This window comes from Engraulis encrasicolus, chromosome 14, assembly GCF_034702125.1.
Source record: "Engraulis encrasicolus isolate BLACKSEA-1 chromosome 14, IST_EnEncr_1.0, whole genome shotgun sequence".
NCBI classification, from domain to species: domain Eukaryota; kingdom Metazoa; phylum Chordata; class Actinopteri; order Clupeiformes; family Engraulidae; genus Engraulis; species Engraulis encrasicolus.
In genome coordinates, this window is record NC_085870.1 from 15,993,708 (window position 1) to 16,004,744 (window position 11,037).

General features: G+C 42.7%; 1 protein-coding gene across 2 annotated transcripts in view; it reads left to right on the plus strand.

Annotated features, from left to right (window-relative positions):
- The window catches only part of cenpp (centromere protein P), an 86,737-nt gene extending 75,776 nt beyond the window's left edge, over positions 1 to 10,961 (plus strand). For both annotated transcript variants that reach the window (XM_063215085.1, XM_063215086.1), the window contains exons 7-9: positions 9,345 to 9,424; positions 9,950 to 10,041; positions 10,674 to 10,961. In XM_063215085.1, coding sequence (XP_063071155.1) covers positions 9,345 to 9,424; positions 9,950 to 10,041; positions 10,674 to 10,792 — 291 coding nt within the window. In that variant the 3' untranslated portion in view covers positions 10,793 to 10,961. The remainder of the gene's footprint in view (positions 1 to 9,344; positions 9,425 to 9,949; positions 10,042 to 10,673) is intronic.
- Positions 10,962 to 11,037: the final 76 nt, after the last annotated feature.

Consider the following 11,037-nt stretch of genomic DNA (forward strand, 5'->3'; position numbering starts at 1 on the left):
GGTCTGAAACCATTTATGCCATGTAGGCTCCACTGTTTAAACTCAATTCACACACCTCACCAGGTATTTTGATAGAGAAATAACTATATGAGCTTATTTGGAACACAAGTGGGCTTAAATGGTACCAATGGTACCATTTAAGCCCAGTCAGACTTTTCACTTTTCTCGTAAAAAATCTTCATATTGTACTTTGAAATATCCATCAACTCAGTGACAAACATTGAGAAGAGAGGTAAATCTTACTATTTAACAAAATATTTCACAAAAAAACAATTGAAGATGATTGAAAAATAAAGAAATTTAGATTTTGGTGGGCTTAATGGGTACGCTTACCTACCCCTGTTGGTGTGTTACTGTGGCAAACAGCACCTTCGCAACCCTTGTGGGAATACACCATGTATCAATTTTGACTTTACATATAGCATGTACAGTACAGTTCCTTTCCAAAAAATATGGAATACCTTGGAAGTTTGCTCATTTCCATAATGCCATCAAAAATGTTGAACTCTTATAGATTGTATTATGTTTATGACCCACATTTTAAACTATTCCATGAATTATTTTTTATTATTCTTACTTATTTTGGGCTTTCAGTCCCAGGTAAAAAAAAAAAACAAAACTTGAATATTGTGATGAAATCACCACTTTCTTTAGAGAAAAGAAAGAAATTCGGACCACATCAAATCAGTCGAAATATGGTACTTTTTTAAACTATATGTCAATGTTTAATACTTGGATAGGAATGTCTTTGCCTTAATCGCTTCAAGTATTGGCAGAGGACGCGCTCAACTTCTTGGAAAACCGAAAAGCTTTTTGGTGCGAGATAAAAAGCGTCAACTTAAGGAAGAAGAAATCCGCACTCACAAACTGCGTCTCTTTGCCTTAATCGCTGCCATGATGCGCCGTAGCATTTAGGCAAATGGCAGTGGCATTGCATGGGAGTTATGAGAGCCCAGATATCCTTGATGCTTTGATGTCAGCTGTGTTTTGTTTTTTTAATCTGGTGACCCTCCTTTCCCTCTTGATTATAACCCATAGATTACCATGCCATGTTATATTATGGGCTAATAGACTAAATGCAGACATTTCATATACAGTAAAGCTGACGGACCTTTGCAAACAGTGTGAAAAGATGGAAACACTATTAAGACAGTCATATAATTACAGCATTCCTATGAATTTGAATGGAGATTCATTGTGTAAACTGTAAACTTTGTGGAATATTGAACAGAGGCTGTTGTGACGTGTAGCTCTTTAATCAGATAGCCAGCGTCGTGATTCAGACCTTCAGGTATGCACAGCTGCATTGGGCTTCCTCCATCATTTCCCCCTCTACTCCTCTCTTTCACTACCTCCCTCCCTCCATCCAACACCTCCTCCCCCCTACACCCCCCTCCCCAACCCAGTCAACCCCTCCTCCCCACTTTACCTTCACCCCTCTGTCACTACCCGTCTCCCTCCATCCGTCACCTCCACCACTAGCCCCCTCCCTCCCTCCCTCCACACCCCCACCCGTCTCCCTCCCTCCACTCCTTCCTCCCTCCTCTTCGTCACTACCTCCCTCATTCCATCCATCACCCCCTGGTCCCACATCATCAGCTTCCCATCAGCTCTCCCCTTTCATTTGCTGCCATAAGGAGCAGGATGTGTTTCACTCGCAGCCTCTTCCAGCTCTCCACCTGATTGCAGGGCCATGGAACAAAATGGTTTTCTTTTTTTTTCCAACCTTAAAATTATGTTTCCAAAATTGTTTAGTCCCTGGCTCATCTTACTGTATTTCTAACAGGGTGAATTGCACGTTTGAATTTACATATCCAAGATTTCTATGCAATTTTACTTCTATCTGTAGGGATGAACCATGATTTAATGTCATAATCATTCTGTGCCCAGTGCACAAACATTTGATATGTACTATATTTCCATACAGTTCATGTGACTCCTGAATAATCAGGAATTCCTGCTTTTCTAACCAGAATATAAATGTTTTAAGCCACCGTCACCATAGAATATACACAATGGACTATAAATATTTCTTGCTTTTTTGGGGCCTTGGCCTACCACAGCCTAGATTTCTTTGTGCTGCTCAGCATACATTTTGTGTAGATTCTGCACTGACACACATGCCAATTTGATGATCCAGTTTAGAAACTTTCCATAGAAGATTTCCATAGAACTAATGCTTTTGTTGACAAGCCATCAGCCAACGCTGAGTTTCAAAGCTAGTTAAGAACAAAAATGCCTCATCATGAGCATGGATACCTTTTACTAGATGTTCTTCTCCCTGCATTGAAGCAAACTGAGTAGAAGGGAAAATTTGCACCACACGATGACAGGGAGAGTCAATTTGTCAAGCCATGAAATACGGTGATGGTAAAGTAATATGGCTTTTAGTTGTTACGTAAAACACAGATGCATTGTATTGCAGAGCTTTAGCAAAATGGCCTGGACTTCTTGTCTAGACATGTTTGCAAAATAAAGTCTTAGTTGTAGGGCACATGTACTATGTCTAGAAAAAATGGCAGTAAAAATTTGCAGCAAGCCTACAGGTATGGACCTTTGGTTGTCATTCCCACCCTTCAGGCTTTCAGATTGGCACCACTTGTCTGATAGGTTGTAAAACACCTATCCATATTTCACTCATACAGTCCCTTCAACAGAGTCGTGCAATGCCTGAAAAAAATATAAGACTGATGGCATACATACCTGTATGAAAATGTACTCCTGAATAGTAGTACAAGGAAGGAAGGCTTGACTAGCTCCACTTAGATCTTCTGATCAATTTCATGTCACTCCTGTAATTAGTATATTTGTATCAGCTGCTTTCTCTTTGTAGAAACCTATGTACATGAGTGAAATATGAATACATATGGAAGTCATTTTTGTGACAGAGGGTTGAGAAATAATCAAACATGCTTGGTGTGACTTAAGATTTCTGAACCTGGAATCTCCACCCTTGCAACTTTCCAATAATGGAAATGTCCTACTTTTCTATCAGTGGAAATTTCTAGCTTCATAAATGTAAAGTCACACCAACCATTTTGAAAACCAATACCCCTGTTTAAATGTACAGTATGTGTGATAATGTTGTTGATCATGATTTTGGTTTGAATTGACAAACTAGTGCTGTGTCTCCAATGTCACACTTGTGTCTGTACTCTGACGTTTAGTCCATAGTGCACACAGTGCACTGAGGTCTTTATTGCATAGTGTCGTGGCAAAGTTTACTATGCACTGTGCCCTTACTGGAAGTGATGGGCTAGCATAGCATTAGCTTGCCAAAATATTGGTTGGCCAATGTTTACATTACACAGCATCCCATGCTAGTATACATTTTCTTCACACATAGAATACTCGTCTTCGCATGAAGTTGGTTGGTGCCTCATCAACATTACTTACAAAAACTGTTGACAAAACTCTTCTACTGAACCGAACGCCACGTTTCTTCTGTTACACAAACAATATGATGGCCGTTCAGTGCGTGCAGTGTCCTCATCGGTCACGCACTGTTTTTAACTGTAACATCCGTGCACTTCCAGTGCACTGAATTTTAAGACTCTCAGAATGCCCTACGCACTGAAACATAGTGCCTGAAGTGCGCTATTTGAGACGCGGCATAGATTTTGCAAGTGGGGTTGTCAGCCCATACTGTTGAAAGCAGGAGCAGTTGAGAGAGTCTTCATTTACATTCATTGGTTGGCTTTAGGGATGTCAACAATTAATCGCCTCAACTTTGTGATTTGTGAAGAGTGTGTGAATAGTGGGAACATTTCAATCACCTTTGGATTAAAGCATATAAATACAAATTAATTTAAATGTATCATTTTAATCTCACTTTTAATTTAAACGTTTAGATTTAATCTGGATTTTTTTCTTGGGGGGTGGGGGGGGGGCTTGATCTACTAGGAAATTAATTAATCAATAATTCGCATCCCTAGTTGGCTAATAAGGACATTAATTAACTTGAAAATATCACACAGAGACTGGTGTGTCTTCATAGAAGTACTGTACACTCAGGCGTTTTCACCAATCAGCTCATCAATCTCAGGCAGTATGTTCTACTCTGCCTTTCACACTGACCGTGTCGGTATGCACGGCCAGTCCTGTCCCAAATCCCCCCCACAGCCAATGCTATTTTGCAACTTTGCCATTCATTTTAACGGGACACTGCTGGCCGCTGCAGTGAAAATTCCGCTCAGGTTGGATTTCTAAATGCCGTTCGGGACTGAGCCGTCTCCCGTGCCGCTACCGCCCGACTACTGCCATGTTGGTGTGGAAGGACTAATCCATCTCGCCGTCACTGGTAAAAGTTGCTTCAGTCCCACCGACAGCAGCACCACTGGTATGAAAAGGCCCTTAGTGTCAGCTGGTGTTAGAAAACTGCTGGATCAAATGTGCAGATGGGATATCCTGTAAAAACTAGAGCTTTGTACCACACTTCATTTTGTACAGAGGTGATGGCTGTGCTTCCCATGTAGATGAGTATTGGCTGAGGAGGGTGAGATGTAATGCAATGCACTGTTCATGTAATGATGTATTCAGTATTTTGATTGCCTGATGATCGTGATTCGTGTATACTCTGGGTATGGCTGGGTCACCTAGAAACAAATGGCTCAAAATTGTAGCCGTCTGTGTTTGCTTTTTTACATTTTGAAAGTAGGAGCTGTACCTCTGGAAGAAAGTGTGAATAACAAAGGATCAGTTTCCTCCCTTTCCCTCCAGAAACATTCCTCTGTTACCTTGACTTGTGCTACATGTTCCCTCACCCTCTCATGTAGCGTTAAGAACGCCATCCATCATATTTAGCAAGCTCTACATTGCACTACACTACCCTGCTGCAGTGTTCTGCCACCGTATAGTAGTGCCACATGTGTGAAGACATTAGCTCTCTCTGTTCTCTGCGGCTGGGCCACAGGCAGCTATGTCCAGGCCTGGGATAAAGTCATCTGAAAGCCCCACTCAATTAATATGATGTAATGGGCACCCCCTCTCCTGGGCCCGGGACGACTGACCCCATTGGACCCCTGGGCGGCGTCCCTGCTCGTCCGCGTTATGATTTGAGCAGATGTGGAGGGTGGCAGTGGAGTGGTTACCAGAAGCCCGGGGAGGAAATGTGTCTCATGGTGAAAACCATCATGGCCCCTGATGAGAGCCATCCTGCTTTGAGGTCCGCAGCGTTTCTCCTTCTCCACTCACGGAGGGAAACTCTGATTGCACCCTCCATTGGCTCTCAAAGAATTACCTCACTCTCTCACTGCTGTCATTAAGCATCGAGCGGAGAGACCAGGGGGCGGCGGACAGGGAGGGACAAAGGGGTCAGTTGTCCTGGGCCCAGGGGGAGAGAGAGAGGCCCAGAATTGCGTCCTCATGATTGTGGGCGTTAATCAATAAAGTGTCCTAACCTTTGCTAGGATGAGTAACGCCCAATTTTTTGCAGATTTCACCAAAGAGCTTCCAATCACTAGTTCTAAGTGTACCGTAATTAATAATTCGATACACCGGGCGCAAAATGGGCATTACTGCCCTACAAAGCAAAAAGGCAGTAACTGCGCAGAGCTAAAAACTGAAAAGGTTGACTTTAAAATGATACTGCAACCCAGTAAGAGTGGTTTTTGGAAGATTATTGACATGTGACAGCTTTGATCTGCACAAAAGGTGATAATATAAAGGATCAATCATTTAATTTAAATTTAGACTTTGATACGTATGACATTAAAGTCATAGTAGCTCATTTTAAACAACAATGCAGTTACTGCCTTGTTGCTTTGTAGGGCAGATTACTTGTCCTAGCAAAGCTAGGATACTTCACTTTGAGAAATACCTAGTGACAGCGTAGTATTGGGCAGGGGCTTTTAGATAACTTTGTCCTGGGCCTGGCCACAGCTATCAGTGGCCCTGGGACAGAGGACGAAGAAGAAGAAGGAGAAGTCTGTCTCTGTGATGTGATGTGAAATGCTGATGCTGACAAATATGGCTCTGTTTAAGTTCTCCTCTTTTTTCCATTTAGGTTAGGGTTGGTTTGGGTCCACTGCCTATAAAGCCTGGCCTGGCCTGGCCTGTTTTTTCCACCTTTCTTTCTGGAAATATTTACAGTTGGGGTGGTCGATTACATCTTGCCAGACCTTGCTCATATCATCGGGGGGGGGTTTATTACCCCCCTAATGCCCTTGCCCTGCTGTTTCTTTGGTTGGTGAAGTGATGCCGTCATTGACAGTAGCTGTTTTGTGAAGGCTGGCAACTTGGTTCTCAACTTGGCTAGTAAGACAACATTCAACTCATAAGGTTGATTTGGGTGTCAACTACGTAACTGTTATTTGAAGGTACTAAAAATGTTTCTCTTAAAAGTTTGAAAAGTTGTTCCACTCGTCAGATGCTATTGTTGTAAAATGACATGGATCTTCTGATCCTGGTCCAATCAATGTGCAGCATTCAAGCTGTTCCTACCAGTAGGCACCAAAAATAGCAACTATATGACATCACTTTCCCCAGAACGCATTGAGACATAAAGATGCCATCTTACATTTCCTTTAGGATTCATAAAAGTACTCTACTCTGCTCTACTCCACATGCTCTGCAAATGGAGTTAATTTTTAAACAGTTCAATAGAACAGAAAACCATCCTGTTGCACTAAGTTGTCAATGATGCAACACCTACTGTATGTCAGTTTTATTAGGCCATTATTTCTTATTACCCGGGAATCATTTGACGGGTCAACGGTCTATATTTTGTACATTGTACAAAACCGTCTATTCTTTCACCCTAGCTTTTAGTTTTTGATGACCAACAGAACAAATCTTTTTCTGTTGCTGATGCTGAGTGACCAGCCTTAACCTATTGGTGTTGAAAGGGCTGTCATGTACAGTATTTTGTGCAGGTCCACAACTAAGTGAAACGTGGAATGCTTGCACAAAATCACTGTCTTAAAGGAAAAAACCTTTCTCACCCCCCTTTTTGTGGTCAATGCTGTCATGTCAGCCTAAAACCTGTTGGGTGAATGTTATGGGGCATCTGGTCTGGATTGGAACAGCCGCCTCATCCCATGAACACGTCTAGAAACCCATGACAACATTGTCTGACACATACCCCCTCCTAATAACCGTGTTGGGGGTTGAAAATAAGCACACTCTTGCTGTATAGCATGTCTGGAGCTGGAGCAGACAATGGAAGTACAGTGGCACTCTAATGGTCAGGTAGGGCACAAGAGAGCGGAGCGGAGCAGGGCAGGGGAGTCTGTGCTCGCTCGATGCTGGCGGTTTTGTGGAAAGGAAACCAGAGGGCCACAGAAGAATGCAGCCTGTCGTTGATTCCAGACCCCAGACAGGCTCACAGGCATCCCTCGCCGCCTTAATCACTATTGCAGTAACCACTGTCATTTGTCCTGTGTACCATACAGTCATGGTGGAATCTCTCATTTTTCAGTCTAGAGTCCTCGCGACTGCCATCACAACAGATATTTTGCCCATTGCCGACATTGCATGATACTTTTGTGCGCATATTACGCATTAATGTTTACAGTATATTGTTTATACTGTACGATTATTATGTTTTTGGTGGGTTTTATGTGGTTGGTTGGTCGGTGGGTTATTTCAAATACTTTTCATGTCAAAAAATCAAAAGTAGATTTTCTGGTTGCAGGGGTGTACTGTTTCCACTGAGGCCCGCTGAAGTGGCTGGGATTTGTGTATGGAGAGAATTGGAACACACCACAGACCTCCGTGGTGGTCAAGTGGTAGCAACAGTAGTCAAGTTTAGTGACAAAAGAGATTTGACTAAATGATAAAACACATGTTCATTACAGACTAACGTGTCTTTCTTCATGAATGTTTATTCAGTTTCCTGGCCGAAGGAAGCAGGATTGTTTACTGCAACTGAGGTTTTATCAACAAAGTAGTTTTGTGTTAGTTTGAGCTAATTATCATTTGGCATTTGTCTAACCCCAGGCCCAGGGAAACAGGGGGCCCAAAATTGGGTTTTCATTAAGTTACATTGTATGTATTGCATGGGGGACTCTTTCAGATGATTTTGTCCTGGGCCCAGCAAAAGCTGTGTGCGCGTGTGTGTGTGCGCGAGCATGTGTGCGTGTGTGTGTGTTCGCTGTGTTGTCATGTCTAATCATTAACCCTCACAATGAAAGAAGGTAGTATCTGCTTTTTCCAGTCAGCAGAAAATAACCCCCCCCCCCCCCCTCTCCCCACAACTCAACTCCGCATTCACCGCTCTCCATTGTGAGGCATGGAAACCATGATTACAGTTCAACAAATGCTCTCTCATAAATCGCCTATGCAGTGCTGATTACAATGTCATTCTGTGAGACCACAGGCTGTGGGGAGATGAGGGAAGGCTGTCTGCGATGTAGACTTCTTCTCCTCTCAGTGCTGCTCTCCGTCCTCGGTGCACGGAGTGCTGCAGCTCATGAAAAGCCGCAAATTGACTCATTCTTTCCAGATTTCAGATTCTTTCCTTTTGAAAGGCAGAGAGAGTTCGCTTCCAACCGTGGAGTACCAGCCTGGCTGCCTATTGCTGCTGCTGTACCCGCACGGAGGGAGCAAAACACTCACTCACTCACTCACTCACTCACACACACACACACACACACACACACACACACACACGCGCCGCACGCACGCACACACACACACACACACTGCTGCTGTACCCGCACGGAGGGAGCAAAACACTCACTCACTCACTCACTCACTCACTCACACACACACACACACACACACACACACACACACACACACACACACACACACACACACACACACACACACACACACACACACACACGCACACGCACACGCACACGCACACGCACACACACACACTTCTGCTGTACCCACGGAGGGAGCAAAAGATCCCATGACAGAGTAGAAAAGTATTTCTCACCCCGACAAAGGCGGCGGGGTGTGTGTTGTGTTCTCTCATTGGCTGGCGGTGGTTGTCTTTACTCTTTACCTAATGCAGCACATCTTAATTTGGCGTGTTCACTTTTGACAGTAAAGGAATCACCTTGTTTCTTGCAGGCCTTTGACTAAGATGTTTAAAAAGCTACCAGGCAGGGGAACATTGTATGAAGTGAATGTTGCTCTTATGACTTATGGATATCTATATACGTTGAGTCTGTATTACAACTGACTGCTTTCACTGTGTAAGGATTCCCATTTTTTTTCCAAACCATTATTGGAGAAAGTGTAATACCTATAGTTATTTCTGTTACTTCTTTCTTTCTTTTGTTTGTTTCTTTTTTTCTTACTTTAACTCCTTTCTTTCTTTCTTTCTTTCTTTCTTTCTTTCTTTCTTTCTTTCTTTCTTTCTTTCTTTCTTTCTTTCTTTCTGTCTTCAGGAGCGGTACCCAGAGCTAGTGAGTCTTCCGGAGGGGTGCATGTCTTCTCTGCTGCTCGCCCAGAGTGCCAGGCTGAAAGGGTATGCTGCTGCTTGCTCTTCTCCTCCTTCCTGTTAGTGCCTCAGCCTCTTTAATCTGGCCCCTGTGTTGTTTACATTCCTCCCTAATGGGGATGCAGCGTTACTAAAAAATCCTCCCTTTGTAAGCAAGACAAACATGTGTTTCCTTTGAGAAGTAGATTTGAAGCTTTTTTTCAGTGGGGGAGGCATGGGGACCTTTTCCTGACTTTTGGAGAGCATGGGATGTTCAGGCTCAACCTGTGTCCCATTACCACGGCAACAAGATCATCCTGTTATTATGTTATTGTTATGATGTTGTGATCAAATTGTCATGATGTAATGCAAATGTATGACCATGAATCCATTTTCAGCTTTCCTTCCAAGATCTGGATTTGATGTAATTGTTCTAGCCTTCAAGTGAGCCAGTGTATGACTGATGTTTGACTGGTGTCTGAAAAGATTTTCTCTCATCATCACTCCATCTAGTGGTGAAGTGGTGCATCACAACGAGAATATTGACCTGATGTATTCTGTGTCTTCATCTAGCTGCACTATGTGCATTCATTGGGGCATTGACGTGTCACTGGAGGGAGAAGTCAGGCCCAAACTGGACCTAGTGATGAAGATTCCTGAGGAAGGTATGGCTGCTTGAAACGTACTCATGACGACCAGTTACAGTAGCAGTATATACCGTAGTGTGCTAAAAAGTGTGGTAACACTTAACCTGGCGCCGGTGTCATACCTGTGTCATAACAGTGCCATGAAGCAGTCATGGGCATGTCAAACATTTTGTGACTGTCATTAAGGAACATTCGGTTATGGTAAAGACGGCCCAAACAATGTAAACTTTTCATGACCATGAAACGTTTTTGACATTGATGTTTATTATGACAATGGATACGCTTGCATGGGACATTTAATTCTGAATTAATTAACTTTAATTCTGAATAAAGCTTAATTCCACTTTGAAAAAGTCATATACACTTCACAATTTGGAATTAAATGAAAGATCAAACAAAGGGAACTCGACAGAACTATTTAATTCGGAATTATTAATTTGGAATTAAAAATGTCATTGCCAATGTTTATACCATGCTTATCAAACTCATCATGCTAATCAAAATCACATCGGCCTACTTCAGGAGTACATCTGTATTGAATTCCTTCCAGTGTGCTTGCTATACAAATTATCGATGATACATGTTATTTCCTTTTAAGGATAGTTAGTTATCCTTTATCTAACCAACGTTTTAATCCATCTTCCCATCAGGTTTAAGGATGGACTCAACAAACGTTGTGGCAAATGCCCCAAAATACTTCCAGAACCTTCTCCATGCTGTCGGCGTGGAAACGGCCATTGAGTGCATTCTAAAGACGATGCTGGTGTAGCAGGTTGAGGGCCGCAGTGCTGGTGCTGAAACAACTTTTCTTTTATAACACACTTAAAGATGCACTGTGTAATATTTTCAGTAGGTCATTTCCACAGTTCATGCTGTCCGTTCACAAATGTTACCTTTTTAACAAATACTTACCACCACCATTAAATTCTAAGTATTCATTATGACTGGGAAAATTGCATTTTACATGAAAAGGGGGATCTTCTCCATGGTCCGCCATTTTGAATTTCCAGAAAT